This window comes from Pseudoliparis swirei, chromosome 11 (assembly GCF_029220125.1).
Source record: "Pseudoliparis swirei isolate HS2019 ecotype Mariana Trench chromosome 11, NWPU_hadal_v1, whole genome shotgun sequence".
Lineage (NCBI taxonomy): Eukaryota > Metazoa > Chordata > Actinopteri > Perciformes > Liparidae > Pseudoliparis > Pseudoliparis swirei.
Window position 1 is genome coordinate 9,678,875 of NC_079398.1, and position 24,110 is coordinate 9,702,984.

General features: G+C 46.7%; 3 protein-coding genes across 4 annotated transcripts; 1 reads left to right on the forward strand and 2 right to left on the reverse strand.

The window, feature by feature from the left end:
• The first annotated feature begins 291 nt into the window (after positions 1–291).
• On the forward strand, positions 292–6,371 carry bend3 (BEN domain containing 3). 2 transcript variants are annotated; one of them, XM_056426902.1, is made up of 4 exons: positions 292–1,663; positions 2,404–2,458; positions 2,662–2,840; positions 2,921–6,371. In XM_056426902.1, the coding sequence occupies exons 2-4, from the start codon at positions 2,407–2,409 to the stop codon at positions 5,159–5,161; spliced, it is 2,472 nt and encodes an 823-aa protein (XP_056282877.1). In that variant the 5' UTR covers positions 292–1,663; positions 2,404–2,406; the 3' UTR covers positions 5,162–6,371. The 2 variants fall into 2 exon arrangements, with proteins under 2 accessions (XP_056282877.1, XP_056282875.1); XM_056426900.1 differs by lacking the exon at positions 292–1,663 and adding an exon at positions 1,763–2,206.
• A 240-nt stretch (positions 6,372–6,611) lies between these two features.
• mtres1 (mitochondrial transcription rescue factor 1) lies at positions 6,612–8,757 on the reverse strand. The gene is made up of 4 exons (XM_056426903.1): positions 8,699–8,757; positions 7,400–7,859; positions 7,096–7,168; positions 6,612–6,994 (listed from the first exon to the last, which is right to left on the reverse strand). Exons 1-4 carry the CDS (start codon positions 8,715–8,717, stop codon positions 6,812–6,814), a joined length of 735 nt encoding a protein of 244 aa, XP_056282878.1. The 5' UTR covers positions 8,718–8,757; the 3' UTR covers positions 6,612–6,811.
• A 12,606-nt stretch (positions 8,758–21,363) lies between these two features.
• tmem151bb (transmembrane protein 151Bb) lies at positions 21,364–23,353 on the reverse strand. Its single transcript, XM_056427156.1, has 2 exons — positions 23,276–23,353; positions 21,364–22,776 (listed from the first exon to the last, which is right to left on the reverse strand). Exons 1-2 carry the CDS (start codon positions 23,351–23,353, stop codon positions 21,364–21,366), a joined length of 1,491 nt encoding a protein of 496 aa, XP_056283131.1.
• Between the last annotated feature and the right edge of the window lie 757 nt (positions 23,354–24,110).

Below are 24,110 nucleotides of genomic sequence, written 5' to 3' on the forward strand. Positions count from 1 at the left end.
ACGAGCATATTGGCCAAAAACGACACTTTAACGAGCTTCTTCCCGGTGTTAAGTGGCACGCGCCGGCCCCCTCATCGGGAGCTGACGCGGGGAGCCGTGCTCCGGGAGAGGTGGGGGCCACGCGGGGGGGGGGGCGGACAACCGCGCTCATTGGCTGACAGATCAGACTGCAATAGCGACGGCTCGTTAGTCGGATAATGACTGCGTGCGTGTGTGTGGGGGGGGGGGGGGGGGGGCACGGTGAGGTCATCTGTTCACGTCTCACCAACCCGTTCACCAGCCCCCCCCCCTTCTCAAATCCAATTGCCCCTGGTTTGCTACAATCCGATGCAGCTTCAAATGATGATTGCCCTCTTAATAATTTTCCCAGCAAGGCATTATTTCATTTGTTTAAGTTTTGACTCCATACTCTTTAATACTGTGATTATTGATAACAGATAACTTTTGTGTGCAAATTTTCTTTTGTCAGAACGAAGAGTATGTTTGTGTACAAAAGGTCTCAAATCACGTGACAAACATGCAGCGCAACCGAGTGGTATATTAATGTGTCTGTGGCATCGCATTTACAGATCATTAACCTCAATTAATACATTGTTGCATGGAGCATGATAGGGACATCTGTAAAAAATCTGTCTGAGGTAAATTTGTCGGAGACAATAAAATTAAAATGAGTTATCGACAGCACAGTGTGAGATGTTTAGGTCACAAACATTAACTATCGATGCAATGAAAGAAAACAATATGTAGCAAGAACATGTTTAATTATGTCGAACACGTGAGTGGAGTCACTGCCAAGTCGTTATCGATAAAATAGTATTCCTACTTCATTCTCCTTTGTCTAATTTAAAGATTGTGCCATTTCATTTCAACCGTCGCTGTTTCACATGCGGCCCAGAGCTCGCGCTGCTGTTGCGGCCTCTCTCCACGTGAGGGCGCTGTTCGCCCATGTAATGTGTGCTTTGGAGTTCATGGTGGACAGAGATAGTGGATCAAGAGGTATCACTCCTACCCACTTCTGTTTTTGCTTTACGAAACAACTTGCATGACTCGAATCATTGCGCTCCACTGTTTACATAAAGTACAAACATTTAGTTATTCTGCTTTATATTATGGATATAGAAAAGGCTATATACGATTATTTTTTACAGGTGCACTAATATGTTAACATTGCAATGGTGTAGTTGGCCAATCAGCTGATTTTAGCTCGTTGTATAATGTGGGCGGTTTAATTTACTGTACATTGCAAAAACAAAAACAAAAACGTGTGAGCACGAGCTCTGAGTCCTCGCGTGAGCCTCAGCGTCATGACAGCTGTCAAACTATTATTATTATTTTTAAACGCGGAACTATAACTATTGTTTCAACACAACAATACGAGTTTAACATCAACGTTATTTCATGGAGACAGAATAATAACTTTTTCTTCTTTTTTTTCTTCTTTTTTTCTTCTTCCCACCCTTCTCCCCACAGCTGTGCGGAAGTGACACAGCAGGCGCGCGCCCCGGTCACGTCACGCGAGAAAGCACAGGAGCCGAGCGAGCAAGAGAAAAAAAATGTATCAACAACAAGAACAACTGTTAGCTGCAAACACAGCCGCGTGAGAGGCCGCAGACATGTCCGACACGCCGCTAACAGTCCGAAAGGATTGCATGGACTCGTGAAGGTGAGCTCCAACCGCCGGTCACGCGCCTTTACCGTTAATTTAACGAGAGCCTGAGAGGGGGAGGAGGAAGAGGGGAGGGGTTGGGTTGGGGGGGGGGGGACTCGTCCACGCAAACATCGCCGCGTCATTACAATTCGCTTATGAAATGTTGCGTTCAAGGGACAAGTTCGTGATGGACTCTCGTTCCCACGGCTCGTGTTTTGGTTCAAGGGTTCACGGGGCGGAAGAATGAGGAAGTAGCCGGAGGAGAGCGAGGAGGCGACTCCTGTGTGCGCCGTGCACACAGCGCGCAGTGCCCGGCGGTAGCGCACCGAGCTTCTTCCTTTTCTCTGGAGGAACACAGGCACGTTGAGCTGGTACCGTCCTCACGGGCTACGGTGTTCGGCTGCAGCTGGTCCCGCGAGCCGCCTCTTGCAGCTCCCGCACGCCGATAAGAGAAGTGCAATGGGCAGTTCGGACCTGTGGTGGGAAGCCCAACGGCTGCTTAGTTGGTGGACTTCCGGTTCTGGAAATGTCTTTTTTTTCTCAGTCCACATCCTGCAGGTTAGAGAAGCAAGAAAGACGGAGGGCTAATAATACCTTAAAGATACTTTAGGAATATATTGAACATCAACATTATGGACTAAACAATACATGTACTCATAGTTCCCGCTCTTCTGTATTGTGTGTTGTCCTGCTCGTGATGTATATTAAACTTATTTTTATTTGTGACTCCATATGTTTGTGATTCACTCTTCCAGGCCATGAATTCCTCTGAGTATGGAGAAGTTTCAGAAGAAGCGATGCTTGACAACGGTAACTACCGCAGCGCCTATCGGTGTCTAAATAAAGATCAATATATTTGCAGTGTAAAGCGAGATCCATTTCTTCTAATAATCACCGTACGTCACCAAAAAACACAAACAATCCAACGTTCAACTTTCCTGTGTGTATATAAATGAGAACCAGACAACCAGTAGTTTTTAAGAAAGTAAACGTGAACCTCTCATTATTTGCAGAACATAATCATGTCCAGGACGTTAAGGAGGAATCGGAGGACGTCTCTATTTGCCAGTCACCTGAAGCACTCGGAGGAGGGTCTCCTGGAGCCCCCGAGGCTGGTTCACGGCCGTCTTCGGGGAGGGGCCCTTACACGTACCAGACCACTGGCAGCAAGAGAGCCAGACTCTCTAGCGAGGTGAGCTGACCTCCACTGACCTCACATCCTACAGGCGTCTCCCACACGCGTGTGTTCTGAATGTTATTCACTCTGTCCAGATGAGGCGGCACTTGATGGATGAGAGCGGCAGACACGAGCCACTTTGCCTCGCCACGACCGGAGAGAGGAGGAACCACGTCCAGCAGAAACCCCGAGTCTCCTACAGGAAGCCCCTCTTCAGCATCTCCCACAGGATCTCGGAGAGGAGGATCACGCCGAGCCTGGAGCAGCAGGCCGCTCACGGGGCCGCCGCCGCCGATCGGCTCGACTTCGCCGCCATCCTCTCGTCCAAGCTCCAGAGCTCGGAGGGAAACGGCCCGTCGGAGACCCCCCCCGCCAATGACGCCTCAGGCCAAGCCCCGTCAACGGACGCCAGCCTTTATCCGCTGATTGAGAAAATGTTTCTCATCATCAACACGCTCAACTCGAGCATGACGCAGCTGCATAGCAAAGTGGATTTGCTCACCCTCGAAGTCCTGCGAATAAAGAAGCAGATCCAGCCGGCCGAGATGGGGGCCGAGTTCCAGCCGCCCCCCGAGTATCTGCTGACGAGCGACGAGCTGAATCAGCTGATGGAGCAGACCTCCAGCGCCGGGGAGCTGGGCTGCCGGCTGCTGGTGCATCTCTTCCCGGAGCTGTTCAAGGCCAGGGAGTGCGCCCACGAATGCGTGGCGAGCAGGAGAACGCTGGAGTCCCTCCACCTGCAGCTGATCCGCAACTACGTGGAGGTGTGCTACCCTTCGGTCAAGGGCAACGGCGTCTGGCAGGACGAGTGCCTCCTCCAGGTCAACGACGTGTTCAACCGCTTCTGGGCGCAGAGGGACATGGAGAGCGCTCGGCTGCTCCGGAAGACGACGACGGCGGCGGCGGCGGGCGCCGCGATCAAGGCGGAGCGCCCCGAAACCTGCCGCTTAATCGACGAGCAGGGCCGGGAGGAGCACGCCCCGTCGGAGGAGCAGCAGAGCGGCGGCGCCGCGACGGACCTCGCGTTCGACGCGCGAGCCACGGAGGAGCTGGACGAGTTCTCCTCGCCCGAGGACTTCGTGGTGTTTCTCATGCACCGTCTGTTCCCCGAGGTTTTCGAAGAGGGGAGAATGCCGGAAGGCTCCGGTCCCTGCGGCAGCGCGGGGCAGCTCATCCTGGACTCGGACAAGATGGAAATCATAAGGAAGTACATGGAAGCAAATTTCCCAGATGTGCCTGAGGACAGCTGGCTTCAGGTGTGTATTCAGCACATGGAGGACGCTCTGGAGGGTCCTCGCAGCAACGGGAGCGACGGCGACAACGACAACCTCGAGGGCTACGACCTGGCCGGCCTCCCCGGGGATGATTCTGTCATCGAGGTACCTGAGGTGGGCGATTACGAAATGCTCGGCCGCAAGGCCAAGAAGTCGCTGCTGACGCCCGTGGATTTCGACCATCTCGAGGTTCCTCTCCCCGAGTTCCCCGTGCCCCAGGAGTACCTGCTGCCCAGGGAGCAGCTGAAGAACAACTATGAATGCAGCCTGTCCATCGGGAACTTTGCCTCCCGGCTGCTGGTGCTCATGTTCCCCGAGCTCTTCACCCACGAGAACGCGCGCAAGCAGTACAACTGCAGCGGCTCCCTGGGCAAGAAGCAGCTGGACCCCGTTCGCGTGAACCTCATCCGCCACTACGTGCAGCTGGTCTACTCTCGGGCCAAGAACGACCGCGTGTGGATGTTGGAATTCGTGGGCAAGCTGGACGAGCGGTGCAGGAGGCGCGACACGGAGCAGCGGAGATCCTACCTGCAGCAGCGCAAAGTCTACGGCCACGAGTCGGACCAGGACTTTCTCTGCCACCTGAACCAGCTCCACCCAGATAGCACGAGGGAGGATTCGGACGCTCCCCCTCTACCGCCTGAGAAAAGTAGTAAAGACTTCTGTAAGATCCCCCTGGAGGAGCTGACCATCTCCACGCCGGACTTCCCCGTCCCTTCCCTCTACCTGCTCTCGGACGCGGAGGTCCGGGAAATCGTCCAGCAGAGTCTCTCCGTCGGGAACTTCGCCGCCCGCTTGTTGGTGCGCCTCTTCCCGGAGCTCTTCACTCAGGAGAACCTGCGGCTGCAGTACAACCACTCGGGGGCCTGCAACAAGAAGCAGCTCGACCCCACCCGCCTCCGACTCATCCGCCACTACGTGGAGGCGGTGTATCCTGTGGATAAGATGGAGGAGGTGTGGCACTACGAATGCGTGCCGAGCATCGACGAACGCTGCCGGCGGCCGAATCGCAAGAAGTGCGACATCCTCAAAAAGGCCAAGAGGTCAAGCACTGTGTCCTAGTCACCGTAGTATTCACTTAGGCAACACTTGGTTGGAAGAGAAATAATAATAATTGCACAGTATATAAGCTGAAAGCGCTTTGTGTAACTTTTTACAAACTGTCCTCTGTAGGATGAAGCCAAGCTGTTCAGAGCTCCGATCACACCTGACGCGACTTGTAAAACGGCAGAGCGCGCCTGCGTGCGCAGCCGGGCGAAAAAACGTCATTGACAAGATGGATTCAAGCAGACGGCTGCGTTGTGGGATGAGGAGGAGGAAAAAGCCCCGAGGTTTTGGGTTCACGATGTCTAGAAAAGAAAAGGCTAGAGTACGACCAATTCAGTTAAATTCAGTTTATTTGTATAGCCCAATTTCACAAATTAGTCTCAGAGTGCTTTACAATCTGTACACATAGACATCCCTGCCCCAAAACCTCACATCAGATCAGGAAAAACTCCCAAATAACCCTTCAGGGGGGGAAAAGGGAAGAAACCTGCAGGAGAGCAACAGAGGAGGATCCCTCTCCTAGGATGGACAGATGCAATAGATGTAATGTGTACAGAAGGACAGATTTAGAGTTATAATACATTCAATGAATATGACAGAGTATGAATAGTTCGTAGTAGGCATATTCCACCTCGAATACCACCATCTGTTCCGTGAATTGTGTCTCGATGGCGAGCGCTTTGAGTTGCACTTCCGGCTGAGCCGGAGTCAGTCGGAGCGCCTTAAAAAACGCTCGAAAAACGCGCCGCGCGGCTTTTAAAAGACGCGCACGAAAGGCGCCGTGCCGTCGGAGAGCGATGGTTTTCCTAACGATACGTTTTTGAGCGTTGCGTCCGGTGTGATCGAGCCCTGAGTCATCTTTTACTTAGTGACTACAGCAGTAGAGGTTGTGGCTCATGTAGTCTTATCGTTGGATAAAACTGCTTCTATTTATGAGCCGTAGCTCATCTAACAAACCGTGTCGATAGATGTTGTAGCCTTAAAAGCGATAACGATGATAGTAGCTTATAGCGTAGGCCACATATTTGCCCTATGGATAGAAATGGATCACGACGGCGTGATATGTTTCCTTTGCAGTTACTGATGTAGCATTGTGCCACCACTGTTTTAATAACAATGTGCTTATGTTAAGCCTTCTTATAGAAGTTTATATTATAAAAGACAATTTAACATGACAATGGATCATGGTAACCGATTTCTAATAAAACCACAGCTATGAATATGACACCTGGTTGGACTGTTTTACGTGTTGGCGTCAGTGTTCCTGTTGAGGTCTCTAAACTGGACATTCAGAGGATTCAGAGGTGACCCCTTCCTGAAACCGCCCCAACGAGCGCAACATAAATAGTGCTTCTACTCACGCTTACCATTTGTACGTTTTAGCCTCGATGTGGAAAGAGTAGCCGAACGTACCACAAAGCAAATGTGCGCCGTCCACCAGCGACTCATTGGGACAACGATCTCAAAATGTCAAAGTGCACCTTTATTGGAAGAGTCACAGCATAGTGGGGAATGGTAAACACTTTGAATCTTTCTCCCAACCAGCTGAGACCTGTTAACCTTTACAATCCATTAGAGACCGCTCATCTGGTCGCATTCATCTCTCCGGCCGCGGTCGCCTTCACCGGTAAATGACGTCCCAGTCCACACCGCCCTGCTCCCAGTTCACGGCTTAATGGCCTCGTCTGAAGGAAGCTCGACACTTTTCCAGCGCCTTATGGCGACCTTGTACTTTTCTTGGTTGTTGGATTGGCCCAAAAACTTCTGGAAGACGACTCTCATCAGAGTGACTGTGTTTTCCTCGTGGTTCTCCGACAGCACCAGGTCCAAGGTGGCCCCGACCTTCACCTGGATACACAACGGGGTAGGATTCAATGAGAACAGAGTTACAAGGCACACGTGGGGCAGCGAGATATTTTTTTGGCGAGCATGTGTAACTTGTAACTCACCGTTTTACTTTTCTTGAGGAGTATCTCTCCGTTGAGCCTGAGCTTGTTTTTGTAGAAGGCGTCCTCAATTTTACTGTTTTAGGACAAAAGAAAAAGGGGTTTATTAACGGTCCTTTAGTCGACAAGTTATGTTCATGCTTCAAATGTCACCATCAGTTATTCCTGTAGGAGGCTAAAACACCACAGGTAGCACACCACGGGGAACAAATTCACCAGTCGAGCACTGGTTTAGTTCCAATGAGCCGACAACAAAGGAAAACTTCGGGTATTCAAAGCTGACGGCGTCCGAGAGGAAGCGACTCACTTGCGTGACATGTCCAGGCCGGCTTTCATCATGACATCGTACCGAAAGGACGGCACATATTTCTCCATGTCTTTATAGTCCTTTCGTAGATTTGGGTCCTCGTCCACCCCATCTTCATAATCCCTCTCCTCAGGGTCTTTTTTATCCTCATCATCCTCATCCTCTTCGTCCTCCTGCACTGTCCTCGCGGCGCCTTTCTTCTTGCTGCTCTTAAACCTCGGATGGTGGACGGACCAGCCCCTGGCGCCGTCTCTGCCTAGTAAAGCGGGCCGGTGACAGCCGAGCCCGGGGAGAGCACAGCAGCCCCACAGCTGGCGCGTGTGGATGGTCCTGGGACACCATTCAGTCTGCCTGAGTCCATATCCAGCAGCCAGCAGGTGGCGGGGGTTCAACCGGCCGAGCTGCCTCATGGCAAGTGCCTGCACCACCAAACTCTGCATGTTGGCACTCCACCTGGTCACTAAAGGAAAACGTGAAGCATTCTGGGAGATGTCTGTTCTTCAGTATTAAAGGCAGTTTGTAAAAATGATTGTAGGTGTATTAATAATATAAATTTCATCACTGACATTTTAAAATAGTCTATTTATACACCTATGAATCATCTCTTACAATAAATTGTCACCTGATGTTATGAAGGTCAAGAATAAGCTGATCAAGACCAACATTTTAGATTTACTCTTCCATCATGGCTCATTTCCGTATTGATAGTAACAGTTATTGTATGAGATACATCGTTTCTTGTTTAATTGCTAAAGTACCGTTGTTAAGAAGGTAAGGTAAGTAAATGCACCTTCAAAATAAAAGCTTTATTTTAGTTCTAGCCCTGGTGTGCCACACTCACGTGATACTAGATGGTAAATGGAAACACTGTTGTAAGTATATTGTGTGGAAAAGAATAGGTTAATAGAACGCAATTACACAATTTAAGCTGAACTACGCATTTTAAACTGCGTTTGTTGATTTCTCCATAAGTGGCGTTGTGTAGGTTTAGCTCGACACGAGCAGACAACAAACATTTATATCAGAGTAATTTCACAGTTCAGGCATATTGTATCGTGTGCGTCCACACGCTGTCTGAACTGTTGCATTGAGCGTGACATTTTCCAGGCTTTAGTTGAACCCGAGGGGAAGCGGACTGGGCTAGCTAGCTTCAACGTGACTTTTCTTCATTAGACTCATTATTATAGGGCACGTGCACCTCCCCCCGGGCTTGCTAGCCAATACACGGCATTGTCCGTTATTACTTTGCTGCCACATGATAAATATGAACACGCAATAACTACTTGGTAGTCCACTCACCTATGGAATAACCTTTCATTGCTCGTTCCAGCAGTTCGTCGGCTGGCTGGGTTACTTGTTTACCAGCCGTGGAGCGGTGCTGCCCCTATCGGACGGGAGTGGAACGACATCACGGGGCCGAGCTGTTGATGGAGCAACAAACCACAATGTGGATCTTTTTCCTTCTTCTTCGGTGGTGTTTGATATGGAAGCCCGTTTCCGCCACTGTGAGAATTTTTTTTTCATAATAATGAGATAGTATCTCATAATAATAAGATACTATCTCATTATTTTGAATTAGTATCTAATTATTATCAGATAGTAAATCTCATTAAAGAATTAGGATCCTGTAAATAATAATAATGAGATACGATCTCATTTCGTCTTAGCCTACTATCTTATAATAATAGATAGTAAGTCATATTAATACTCACATTCCTCGAGGCACCGGTCGAGGAGGTGGAGTAGCAGCCATCTTTGAATCGAGCCTATTAATTAATCCTCAACCAAAATTACACTACACCTCATTTGAAAGCCTTGTTCTTAGTCTTTCACATCCAACCTGGAAAACACTACAGCCAATTCTATTTGTGATTCTGTACCGGCCACCAGGTCCATATTCAGAGTTTATATCTGAATTCTCAGAATTTATATCAAGTTTGGTTCTTAAAACCGATAAAGTTATTATTGTTGGAGATTTTAATATCCATGTGGATGTTGATAATGATTGCCTTAGTGCTGCATTCATCTCCTTGTTGGACTCGATTGGCTTCTGTCAGAGAGTACAGAAACCCACTCACAGCTTTGGCCACACGCTTGATCTTGTTCTTACTTATGGCGTTGACATTGAGCATTTGAACGTCTTCCCACAGAATCCTCTTCTGTCAGACCACAACCTCATAACTTTTGAATTTATACTACCGGAGTGTACTCCGTTAGTCAAAAGTTTCTACACTAGATGTCTAACTGACAGTGCTGTAGCTAAATTTAAAGAAGCGATTCCTTCTGTATTTGATTCGATACCACGTCTCAATATAACAGAGGACTCCTGGTCTAACTTTAGTCCGTCCCAGATTGATCATCTTGTTGACAGTGCCATAGGCTCTCTGAGAATGACACTGGACTCGATAGCCCCTCTGAAGAAGAAGACAGTGAGGAAGAGGAGGTTTGCTCACTGGTATAACCCTCAGACCCGCAAACTGAAGCAACGTCACGAAGCTTGAACGCATATGGCGTCAACTAATCTCGAAGAATCCCGCTTAGTTTGGCGAGATAGTCTTAAAACATATAAGAAGGCCCTCCGTAATGCCAGAGCAGCCTATTACTCATCAATAATATAAAAAAATAAAAACAACCCCAGGTTTCTCTTCAGCACTGTAGCCAGGCTGACAGAGAGTCACAGCTCTGTGGAGCCGAGCATTCCTATAAACCTTAGTGGTAATGACTTTATGAACTTCTTTAATGAAAAGATTTTAACTATTAGGACAAGATTAATAATCTCTTGCCCATAACCAGTGCCAATCTGTCCTCAAGTGGAATGGCCTTGGAAACCGCTGTATGCCCTGGTGTATATTTGGAGGATTTTCTCCTATCAACCGTGACCAATTATTTTCAACGGTTTCTACTTCAACACGCCTACCTGTCTCTTGGACCCCATCCCGACGAGGCTGCTTAAAGACGTTTTGCCTTTAATTGGCGGCTCTCTTAGATATTATCAATGTGTCTCTGCTAACAGGCCACGTACCACACTCCTTCAAGGTGGCTGTTATTAAACCTCTCCTGAAGAAGCCCACTCTGGATCCAGAGGTATTGGCTAACTACAGACCGATCTCTAACCTCCCTTCCTCTCCAAGATCCTTGAGAAAGTGGTCGCAAATCAGTTGTGCGACTTTCTACATCATAATAGTTTATTTGAGAAATTTCAATCAGGATTTAGAAAACACCACAGCACCGAGACGGCACTGGTGAAAATTACAAATGACCTCTTAATGGCAGCAGATAAAGGACCTCTCACTGTCCTGGTCTTGTTAGACCTTAGTGCTGCATTCGACACCATTGACCATGACATCCTGTTACAGAGACTGGAGCAGTCGATTGGCATTTCAGGCACGGCACTAATTTGGTTTAAATCCTATTTATCAGATCGATCTCAGTTTGTATTTGTAAACGATGACGCCGATAACCACCAACGTTAATCACGGAGTTCCACAAGGTTCTGTGCTTGGACCAATTTTTTTTACCTTATACATGCTTCCTTTGGGCAATATTATCAGGAAACACTCCATAAACTTTCATTGTTATGCAGATGACACTCAACTATATTTATCGATAAAACCAGAGGAGAGCAACCAACTCTGTAAAATTCAAGCATGTCTTAAAGACATAAAACATGGATGACCTGCAACTTCTTGATGTTAAACTCAGACAAAACGAAGTAATTTTAATCGGCCCTGAGCACCTCAGAGATCAATTATCTGGTGATGTGGATTCTGTAGACGGCATTGCCCTGGCATCCAACACCACTGTAAAGAATCTTGGCGTTATCTTTGATCGACTTGTCCTTTAACTCCCACGTAAAGCAAATCTCATGACTGCATTCTTTCATCTACGTAATATTTCAAAAATCAGGCACATCTTGTCTCAAAAGATGCAGAAAATTGGTTCACGCTCGTTACTTCGAGACTGGATTACTGCAACCCTTATCAGCAGGCTGCTCTAATAAATCTCTTAGGTCCCTCCAGTTGATCCAGAATGCTGCAGCTCGTGTTCTCACTAAAACTAAGAAAAGAGATCACATCACTCCTGCACTAGCTGCTCTGCACTGGCTCCCAGTAAAATCAAGAATCACTTTTAAAATTCTTCTCTTAACCTACAAAGCCTTGATTGGTGATGCTCCATCATATCTTAAGGAGCTTGTCGTACCATATTGCTCCACTAGAGAGCTACGCACACTAAATGCGGGTCTACTTGTAGTTCCTAGAGTCTAGTCATGTAGTATGGGAGCCAGAGCCTTTACTTATCGAGCTCCTCTTTTATGGAGCCAGCATCCAGTTTCAGTCCGGGAGGCAGACACAGTCACCTCGCTTAAGAGTAGACTTAAGACCTTCCTCTTTGACAGAGTTTAGTTAGGGCTGAATCAGGTTTGCCCTGGTCCAGCCCCTTGATATGCTGCTATAGGCTTATAGCTGCCGGGGACGTTTAGGATGCACTGAGTACCTATCTCCTCTTTTTCTCTCCTTAAGGATGAATTTTCATCTCTCAATCACACGCTTAACTCTGCTTTCTCCCGAAGTCCTTTTGACTTTACGCCTCATGGGGTCATCGGCCCCTATGGGACGGCATAGGTCCTATCTCCCTGAGGGATCGTCTGGGTCGGGGAATTCCTGCTCATGACTACCCCACTGCCCTGTTGGGACTCCGCCCTCCTCCCCACCGCCATCTGCCTGATGGATCGTGGAGGTCTCCATCGTGGAATATGCCTACTATGAACTATTCATACACTCTGTCATATTCATTGAATGTATTTTAACTCTAAATCTGTCCTTCTGTACACATTACATCTATTGCATCTGTCCATCCGAGGAGAGGGATCCTCCTCTGTTGCTCTCCTGAAGGTTTTTTCCCCCTGAAGGGTTATTTGGGAGTTTTTCCTGGTCCGATGTGAGGTTTTGGGGCAGGGATGTCTATGTGTACAGATTGTAAAGCACTCCGAGACAAATTTGTAATTTGTGAAATTGGGCTATACAAATAAACTGAATTGAATTGAATTAAGTCGAAATAATGTGATACTATCTAATTATTATGAGATAGTATCTCATAATAATTCAATACTATCTCATTATTTCGACTTACTATCTATTATTATCAGATAGTAAGTCGACATAATGAGATAGTATCTCATTATTCTGACTTACAGGATCCTAATTTTTTTTCTCACAGTGTCGGAAACGGGCTTCCATAGTTTAACGGCAGCTTCGTAACAACTAAACATTTCAGTCTTGTTGCTCTTGGGAAGTTTGTAAAGCCCTTCTTCCCGGATTACTAGATCCCCATTCCAGTATATTAATCCTCTCATTACCTCCAGGATTTGTCATGTCACGTGTTGCTTTGATTCTGCGGTGCATCTTGCACATAATGTGCACTTATTTTATTATCAGGCATCTTCGTAGTCAATGGGTAATCTTGCTTTTTGTTGGAAGGATTTAAACTAATATTTCGTTATATTTGTTTGCCATGTTGTTGTTTTTTATTATTAAAAGTTAAGGGTATGACTCACCGGAAAGCGACGGGCCTGTAGTCATTGAGTCCTGTGATCTTGGGTTTTTTGGGGACGGGGATGATGGTGGAGGCCTTGAAGCAGGCTGGAACGTGGCATGTCTCCAGGGAGGTGTTGAAGATGTCGGTGAACACCGGAGACAGCTGGTCAGCACAGTGCTTCAGGGTGGAGGGGGAGACGGAGTCCGGGCCCGCTGCTTTGCGGGGGTTCTGCTTTTTAAACAGCCTGTTGACGGATCTCTCCAGGATGACGAGGGGCCGCTGAGTTGATGGAGGGTGCTCCAGAGGTGTGAGCCCTGATGGGCTGGGGAGGTGGGCTGATGGTCTGTGGCTTGTTGGTGGGGCTGTGGGGATTGTCTCAGGACTGCTCCATTGTCTTTCAAAGCGGCAGTAGAACTCATTTAGCCTGCCTGCCAGAAGCACATTGTTCATGGAGTGGGGTGATTTGGGCTTGTAGTTGGTGATCTGCCTGAGCCTCTCCAGACAGAAGCAGAGTCGTTTGCTGAGAGCTGCTGTTGCAGTTTCTCAGAGTACAGTCGGTTAGCATCTCTCACCGCCTTGCTAAACCTGTATTTGGACTCTGTGTACAGGTCCTTGTCCCCACTCCTGAATGCCTGGTCCTTCTGCAGTCTTAGCTTCCTGAGCTCCGCTGTGAACCAGGGTTTGTCGTTGTTATAACTCACCCTGGAGCTGGATGGAATACAGCTGTCCTCACAGAAGCTGATGGGAAGTTACAGCCTCTGTGTACTCATCCAGGCTGTTGGTAGCAGTCCTGAAGACATCCCAGTCAGTACAGTCAAAGCACGCCCAGATCCTCCAGAGCCTCACTGGTCCACTTCTTGAACTTCCTCACCACAGGTTTGCAGAGCTTTAGTCTCTGCCTGTATGAGGGAATCAGATGAACCATGACGTGGTCAGAGTTTCCCAGTGCAGCTCGAGGGACGGCGTGATAGGCCCTGCTGATTGTTGTGTAGCAGTGGTCCAGAATGCTCTTCTCTGGTAGGGCATTTAATTAACTGTCTATATTTAGGAGTTCGTGGCTGAGGTTTCCTTTGTTAAAACCCCGAGTACAATAACTAAAGAGTCCGGAAGGTCCGCCCACACACCGTATCTGTTCGGCGAGGGTCCGCTGTGCCTCGTTCACGTTCCCGGCGGCATGTAAACCCGCCAGGATGAATGAAGCGAACTCACGTGGGAGTAGAAGGGTTTGCAGTGGATGATAAAGATTCCAGGTCCGCGAACAGTGCTGTAGAATCACCGTTACGTCGTTGCACCAGCCGTTGTTGAGGTAAAAGCAGATTCCTCCACCCTTTTTTTACCGGAGAGCTCCGTGGCCCGGTCCGCTCGGAACAGCTGGAAGCCAGCGAGCTGAGCGCAGAGTCTGGTATCGAGCCACTAAGCCATGATTCCGTGAAACACAGAACGGAGGATGAGGAGAAGTCTCTGTCTCCCCACCAGCAGCTGGAGTTCGTCCAGTTTGTTGCACAGTGAGCGGACGTTGGAGAAATATGCCCGCAGCGCTGTACGAGATCCCCGCTCGTAGCCGCATAAGCGCCCGAACGTTTCCTCTCCGCCGGCGTTTCACCACGTGGGCGAAGGTGAGCACACCTTTACAAAATGTCCAGTAACTCCACAGAAGTTAAAAACGTTGGAAGTAACCGCTGGAGTTGTTCCCTGATGATCAAGAGCTCTTCTCTGGTGAAAGAGCTCTGGGAATCCTGCAGAAAACAGTATTTAAACGAAAACAATAAAAACATCGCGCACCAACACACCGAGGCGACCTTTACGGGCGGTCGGGCTCATCACGGCGGGACTGACTGACTGTCACCCCAGGACTACCACCCTTCTTCCACCTTCCTCTCTCCTCCTTCTTCCCGCCCTTCTCTCCCTCCTCCTCCCTCTCCTCCCACCTCCTCCCTCCTCCCTCCTGATTGTTGTTTGTTGTCATGTCCAAATGTTGCACCTTCCACCAAAAAAAAATGTCCAGAAAACATTCATTCATTCTTTGGCAATAAACCTGTTTCTGATTCTGATTCTGATTCTGATCATGAGCATAAAGTGTAGTATACATAATAAATAATAATTTAACTGATGACATCAAAGAAAGTACAAATCTGGTGCAATTTAAAAAAAAGTTTAAAAACATGACTGGAGAAGTATAGAATTGACAGTAATGATAAAGCATAAGAATAAGTAATGGATTATGGAGACAAATGCTTGAATTTCTGGGTTGTTTGTTTTGTTTTTGTTTTATATATATAAGGTTCTTTTGAACAAGTTGTTTAAGCAATCATAGTTTAGGGCACTTATAAGCTAGATAGCTTCAGCTTTAACCCTTTAGGTAAGCCACATGTATCTTTCTTCTTTTTTTAAATTACTGGTGGTTGTATATTTTGCTGATAGAAAAAAATGTATAAACTCAAACTCAAACTCAAATATACTGTGTCTAGTCTTTAAGTATAACAAGTATACATGCTGTGCCTTCCATCGACATATGCATTCATGCTTTTATAGGCCTTGTCTACAGCATATATTTTGACATGTCATAATAGTGAAAGCATGGTATTAATAACATTTACATAATGGCTCAGTTGTATTTTGGTGTCCCAGTAAGTCATGTGACAGTGAGCCAGCATGTACGATCATAACCTCAGCATTCATTCGCTTTATCATTTAAACCTGTCGTTCTCCTCCTGTGGCGCGTCTCAATATCTACTGTCAAAATATGTTTGAGGATCCAAGCCAGCAACAATATTTTAAATATACACGGATTCGCCCCAAACATTTATTGCAACTTTTATTTTTTCAGCATAAGATACAATCGAATACACATTTTAAAAGGTAATCAAGTTATGTATACAGCCCATTTGATTATAATGACGAGAACATTCTTCACATTTTACAAGAAACCGTAAGTGGTCGTGTATCATTGTTACTGTCTGAGCAGTTATGCATTTGTAAATATATCAGCTTTAATATGTTAAGGAAAATTACGTCAACATTCAAATTAACTACAATTCATAATGTCTAGTGTCACTTCAAGTGCATAATACTGTTTTCACCACATTATGGAAAATAATATAAGAACAAGCTGTAATTGTCAAGGATGCATACAATGCGTTTCTGATTTTTCTTTTTATGTATCATTAATCTGATTCGATGTGTAAACATAAAGGCATTTACATCGTTGCATATCTGCCTGTGAGCTCTTATCCAAAGAGTCAAGGAGCTCAGATAAATAAATGTCTTTATTAAACATGGTGACGCGTTAGTGTGTGCTCTGTCACTAACTCTATACAGCTCAACATGCACTGGGCAGTGAAGAATAAACATGTAACGTCAGTCCGTGTCCTATGGACACCTAATGCACATACACAAGAGTGTATTCTTCGCTCGGTGTGTATTCTTCGCTCGGTTCGACGTGAGAACGCAGCCCAAGGCAGCGCCCGAGGAGGCCAGCCTGCTGAACAGCACAGAGGCCGACGTGCGCAGAGCCTCAAGCCGGTGGACATCCGAAGGCAGCAGGTCCCGACCACATCCCGGGCGCGCCTCAGAGCATGTGCAGACCAGTTGGCAGGAGTCTTCGCAGACATCTTCAACCTCTCCCTGTCCCAGGCTGTTGTTCCTGAGAGCTTCAAGATGTCCACCATTGTGCCTGTCCCCAAACACCCCAAGGTAACCTGCCTGAATGACTGGAGACCCGTAGCCCTCACCCGATTGTCAGTAAATGCTTCAGAGGTTGGTCAAGGACTTCATTTGTTCCATGTTGCCTGCCACGCTGGACCCATGGCAATTTGCATATCGTCAAAACAGATCCACCGACGACGCAATTGCCATGGCACTTCACACCGCCTTTCCCACCTGGAGGAGGAACTGTTGTGTGCAATGCTGGCTGTGGACTACAGCTCAGCTGCTCAACACTATTGTTCCCGCCAAGCTCGACACCAAGCTCAGAGGTTCAGGCCTGCACCTACCATGTGCAGCTGGATACTGACTTCCTGTCGGGCCGCCGCCAGGTGGTGAGGATGGGCGGTACCACCCCAGAGCCGCTGACCCTCAACACGGGAGCCCCTCAGGGATGCGTGTTGAGCCCTCTCCTCTACTCCCTGTACACCCACGACTGCACGGCCATGCACAAAGTAAATCTCATTAAAGAATTAGGATCCTGTAAATCATAATAATGAGATACGATCTCATTTCGTCTATATTATCTTATAATAATAGATAGTAAGTCGAAATAATGTGATACTATCTAATTATTATGAGATAGTATCTCATAATAATTCAATACTATCTCATTATTTCGACTTACTATCTATTATTATCAGATAGTAAGTCGACATAATGAGATAGTATCTCATTATTCTGACTTACAGGATCCTAATTTTTTTTCTCACAGTGTCGGAAACGGGCTTCCATAGTTTAACGGCAGCTTCGTAACAACTAAACATTTCAGTCTTGTTGCTCGCAGGAAGTTTGTAAAGCCCCTTCTTCCCGGATTACTAGATCCCCATTCCAGTATATTAATCCTCTCATTACCTCCAGGATTTGTCATGTCACGTGTTGCTTTGATTCTGCGGTGCATCTTGCACATAATGTGCACTTATTTTATTATCAGGCATCTTCGTAGTCAATGGGTAATCTTGCTTTTTGTTGGAAGGATTTAAACTAATATTTCGTTATATTTGTTTGCCATGTTGTTGTTTTTTATTATTAAAAGTTAAGGGTATGACTCACCGGAAAGCATCATCATCATGAGCATAAAGTGTAGTATACATAATAAATAATAATTTAACTGATGACATCAAAGAAAGTACAAATCTGGTGCAATTTAAAAAAAAGTTTAAAAACATGACTGGAGAAGTATAGAATTGACAGTAATGATAAAGCATAAGAATAAGTAATGGATTATGGAGACAAATGCTTGAATTTCTGGGTTGTTTGTTTTGTTTTTGTTTGTTTTGTTTTTGTTTTATATATATAAGGTTCTTTTGAACAAGTTGTTTAAGCAATCATAGTTTAGGGCACTTATAAGCTAGATAGCTTCAGCTTTAACCCTTTAGGTAAGCCATATGTATCTTTCTTCTTTTTTGAAATTACTGGTGGTTGTATATTTTGCTGATAGAAAAAAATGTATAAACTCAAACTCAAACTCAAATATACTGTGTCTAGTCTTTAAGTATAACAAGTATACATGCTGTGCCTTCCATCGATATATGCATTCATGCTTTTATAGGCCTTGTCTACAGCATATATTTTGACATGTCATAATAGTGAAAGCATGGTATTAATAACATTTACATAATGGCTCAGTTGTATTTTGGTGTCCCAGTAAGTCATGTGACAGTGAGCCAGCATGTACGATCATAACCTCAGCATTCATTCGTTTTATCATTTAAACCTGTCGTTCTCCTCCTGTGGCGCGTCTCAATATCTACTGTCAAAATATGTTTGAGGATCCAAGCCAGCAACAATATTTTAAATATACACGGATTCGCCCCAAACATTTATTGCAACTTTTATTTTTTCAGCATAAGATACAATCGAATACACATTTTAAAAGGTAATCAAGTTATGTATACAGCCCATTTGATTATAATGACGAGAACATTCTTCACATTTTACAAGAAACCGTAAGTGGTCGTGTATCATTGTTACTGTCTGAGCAGTTATGCATTTGTAAATATATCAGCTTTAATATGTTAAGGAAAATTACGTCAACATTCAAATTAACTACAATTCATAATGTCTAGTGTCACTTCAAGTGCATAATACTGTTTTCACCACATTATGGAAAATAATATAAGAACAAGCTGTAATTGTCAAGGATGCATACAATGCGTTTCTGATTTTTCTTTTTATGTATCATTAATCTGATTCGATGTGTAAACATAAAGGCATTTACATCGTTGCATATCTGCCTGTGAGCTCTTATCCAAAGAGTCAAGGAGCTCAGATAAATAAATGTCTTTATTAAACATGGTGACGCGTTAGTGTGTGCTCTGTCACTAACTCTATACAGCTCAACATGCACTGGGCAGTGAAGAATAAACATGTAACGTCAGTCCGTGTCCTATGGACACCTAATGCACATACACAAGAGTGTATCATATATGCTGGTGGTTTACATTCAGATATGTTTTATGAATATTAACAAAGTGTCTTAGCAGAAGGAAATCATGCAAATTTCAGCATGGATTTGATGACTTCATCTTGAGGCAGTTAAACCCTGTGGTGTGTTGTTTTGAACAATTATAATGGGGACTGATGCATGTGGATGCCCATTTCTGCCACTGTGAAATATAAAACATGAGAAAATATCTCAAAGTATTGATTTAGCATCCCACAAATAATGACTTCTAAAAATAATAAATTTGCATCTCAAATGAATCCCTTCATATCACAAAATATGCGACAAAATATAAAGAAAGTTTTGTAGTATTTTGAGTTGATACGTCCATATTTTGAAATTATAATTCTATATTTTAGACACGTCATTATCTTGTGATATGTCCATATTTCGAGATACTAATTCCTTATTTTTATTTAACTTTTAATGACATTCATGGCAGTGGGGGAAAAGGGCTTCCATCGGTGTGACATCCACCTGTTCAGATGTATTCAATGTTAACGTGTCCTTGTCTTTTTTGACTACACGTTTACTGTCATAACACTTACAATATACAGGGACGGAAAGTATTCAGACCCCTTTAAATGTTTCACTTTGTTTTATTGCAGCCATTTGCTAAAATCAAAAAAGTTAATTTAATTTCTCATTAATGTTCACTCAGCACCCCATCTTGACAGAAAAAACAGAAATATAGAAATGTTTGCAAATTTATTATAAAAGAAAAACTGAAATATCAGATGGTCATAAGTATTCAAACCCTTAACCCAGGTGTGAACAACTTGTTGCATCATTCCCCAGAAGACTCATGGCTTTACTAGCTCAAAAGGCTTCTACTCAATACTGAGTATAGGGACTGAATACTTATGACCATGTGATATTTCACTTTTTCTTTTTTAATACATTTTCAAAAAATTCTACATTTCTGTTTTTTTCTGTCAAGATGGGGTGCTGAGTTACATTAATGACAAATAAAATGAACTTTTTTTAATTTTAGCAAATGGCTGCAATGAAACAAAGAGTGAACATTTTAAATGGGTCTGAATACTCTCCGTACCCATTGGAAGTGTTTGGGGGTCTGGTTGTGGCAGTAGGTAGAACAATAATGTCTAATGTAAGAAGAGGTGAAGGCTCTAGTGACTAGACAGCGTTAGTGCTCCAACCAGTTTCTAGTGTCTGGGTCAGTCAAGACCAATGAGGTGTCAAATGTTACAGCAAAAATACAACCAAAAACAACACATATACATTCTTGACTCTGTTTTTCTCGCAGATATTCAAACTGTGCCAATGTGCCATCACAATTACATAATTCCAGAATCTACGGTGGAGGTTCGTTGGACGACAGGTCTCAAAAACAGCAACTGTAAACATCAACATCCAAAAGAAAGGTGTGTTCCTCTCTGGAGCTGCCAGGTATAGCACCAACAGTCAACAGTCCAAAAAAAGGAAGAAATCCCCAGTAGCCTCAATAGCCTAGAATGCAATGCAAGCACAAGACAGGTTTGCTCTGAGTCTATTACAGTATAATGGCCGTCACTCGGTTTCTTTTTGACACAGTCCACCAACACAGAAAACCCACAGCTGAAAATAAGCTTATACCTGTCTTCTGCAGTTCGCCCAAAGGCATTCTGGGGAATGCAGAAAGTCACTAACTAAAGTAGAAATACAGTAGATGAGGCATGTTGATAAAAAAAAGAAAGAAAAGTTACAACACTTCAATGTAATTGTCATAAATGTAACAGTGCGTGAGAGTATCCCAGAGATCCCACGTCTCTCTTGGATCGGAGGTTTCCATGACGACCAATGTGTCTTTCCCATTGATACGTTTTCACTCCAGATGGTGTTTGATTTCACAGTTGTTGCCGTAATGATCTGATGTGTTTGTGTGACTGTGTTTGAACCTGCCCATCTCGTCCGTGGCCTCGGGGGGGAAGAAGAAGGTCTCATGAGGTATAACTGCAGCTTCAGCCTTGAGACCTTGAAGGCTCTGGCCAGGATGTTCAGTGTAACAGTCTTTGCCTGCTTGCTTGTCATTGGAAGCTGGGCATGACGTCATCTTTTCACAAGTGCGCATCCTCCTAAGTTCACATGCCACCATTGCTTTGGCTCTCCAATCACTCCTTTGCGCTTTTACTTTGGTGATTTGCACATTCAGGATTCAGGTTTTCTGATCTCATGACAAGACGGCGTGAATCGGTGTATCTCGCATGAAGACTTGTTTGCACACTGCGGCGTCCTCGGTGTTTGGCTGCTTCACACATGCCACTGAGTTCTGTCTGCGTGGTCACAAGGAAGTCTCCACGCAGGAGGCGTTTCTGTGGAAGGACCTGTGGTTGTGGCAGTTCTCGCTACAGTGGACGATGAGCACCGGGTAGCAGAGCGAGTCCTCGTAGTCCGGCGGGCCCTCGTCGCCTGTGCTGAGGCGCTCCGACAGACAGCGGGTGTTTTCCCCGGGGCTCTCCTGGTCGTCCAAGCTGCCGCTCCGCCAGAAGCAGCTGTGCTGGGAGCCGTAGTGCCGCGCCAACGAGAAGCGGCTGCCGCTGAAGGGGATCCGGGAGCTGGCGCCGGTGCAGACGCTGAGGGCGCTCCTGGAGAACACCGAGGAGCAGCTGACGGCTCGGTGGCAGCGCTCGCAGTTCTGACGAGAACCGCTGAAGCTCGAGGGGCACTGGGCCAGGTCCATCAGGCCGGCCTCGGAGTAACTGGGCACCAGTTGCTGGTTGGACCGAATGTGCCACTCCAGCTCGGTGCTGTCGATGGTGTTGACGCGAGGGATGCGGCGCCAATACGGACGATCGTCGCCCGGGGTCGCGGCGGGGAGGTAATCGTGCCCGAAGAGCTTCTCGACGCGGTAGTGGACGTAGGCAGTGTGATACTCGGTGAAGACTCTGAGAGGCCAGGAGAAAGTGAGGACCGAGGCCAACCAGAAGACGTAGCGGGAGAGGTACCAAGGGTGGCGCTCCGGGTCAGACATCACCATGACGTACTCCTTCAGGTCGATGTTCTTCAGGTGCATGCCCTCCCTGGCCTCCATGTAGTCATCCAGGCCCTCATTGTCGGTGAAAAAACGCGCCCGCTGCGTGAGGTAGGAGTTCTCGGACTCCACGTTGGCAAAACTGAAGCACTTGGTGAAGCGCATCTTCGTGAGGGCGGACTTCTCCAAGCCCAGCAGCTGCTTGGACACGTCTTTGACGCCACAGTGGGCGTAGTCGTACTCGGCCTCCGCCACGTAGGTGTTGACGCGCTCGTGGTAAACTTGGGTGCTGGTGTACGCGTCTCCGTTGCGGTAGCGCGTGACTTGCCGCGTCCGGCGGACATAGTGGTAGCTGAAGGCCTTCCACCAGATGCAGGGTTTGGCCTGCTGCATCCTCTCGATTCGCTCGTAGATGCCCTCCGCGTCCACCTTGTGCTGCAGCTCGTTCTTCGCGTGGCAGTGCCAGGACTCCACGAGGTAGACCAAGTAGAGCATGCCCAGCAGGGCCAGGGGGATGTAGATGTAGCCATCCGAGCAGGGGCTGTCATGGTACATCATGGATTTCCCTTTGAAGGCGCTGTCGAAGGTGAGGCGGGTCACCTTGGTGACGTGACACCAGACCATCGCTCCCATGCAACCGTACATGAGGACGGATAAGAGCAGGCATTTCCAAAAACTCTCCCGGCACAGGGACTTGCTCAGCGACTGCTTCTGGGGTCTTTGCTGTTGAGTCAAAGCAAAAAGTAGAAGCAATCAACAATAATGTTACATATCTTTTGCTTGATTGCTGCAACATAAGCATGAATATGGACTTGTGAAAGACTTGGGCTAAGATTTAATGAGCGAGCAATGAACCAGTATAACACCATTAGACATTCCCTTGACGGCGGATAACAAGAACGTTTTTTCAGGCCTTGTGGCCATTTTCACAGCTGTGAAAATACAGGAGGTGAAAGACAGGTGAAGACCGATCACGTGACCACTCATTAACAGCGCAGGATCCACTACCACAGAAATACCTTCTGTCAAACTGTCACCATGGAGATCAGGTGGCAAGGAATTCACCTGCTGGGGTTATAGTTCTGCAGAAGGCGCACACGGATCCACTAAAGCACTGCGCCAAGAACAACAACTAACAAAACACACACACACACACACACACACACACACACACACACTCAAGGTGTTCGCTCGCATGATGAAAGATGAAAAGCTCGTATACCTCCTCCCTGGTGTCCTCCTCGAAGACGGTGGTCGCGCTGCTTTCACTCGCCGTCGCGGCCGATGCTGGAGGGGACATGGTGCCGGAGGGGGGGCGGGGAGGGATGGAGGGAGTGAGGGGGGGGGGGGTGCTATCGATAATCAACGACACAGGGCGCGCGTGTATATAAGAGGAAAGATGTCACTACCTGGCTCTGCAGAGAGACCCCCCCTCATCCGAGACGAATCGGTGCACTTGTCGGGGCGCGCGCATCACATCTGTAACCCCGAGAGGAAGCAGCGCGAGACAAGTCGACGGCGGCATGTTTGATCGGTGGAGCCCCGAAATAATGGGGATATCTCTTTAAAAAGATATTATTATCATAATAATAATAATGATGAAGCGGACAGGGTGTCTGCATCCCGCCCTCAGCGCCGCAGCGACGTGGTGGAAGACGAGGCGGCGATGAGCTGGTAGTCGTTACAGAAGGAAACATGCCCTGCCCCTCGGGGCCCGCCGCGTCGCCTCGACCGGGAGCCGTGTTAAGGGAGCTGTCCGTGGTGCTGACGGAGGCAGGCAGGTGTGTACGGGGAGATGTCGGTGCACCGATCTGCCGCTTAAAGGGGAGGTCCGCCCCGAAGCGAGCAGCGGCTGCACTTCCAGTTGTGACGGGGGAGACGTACAGATGTGCAGAAGACGTGCGTGCTGTTTGTGTTTGTTGCTAAGATGGAGATCAGAGCATCGAGACTTTTTGAAGTGTTGATCTTTAGAGGCATTATCTCCCCCTATACACACATATACACTTTTTATAAATGTGTAAAGGCTGCTGATGTTCCCTCTAAGCTGCGCGCCTGTG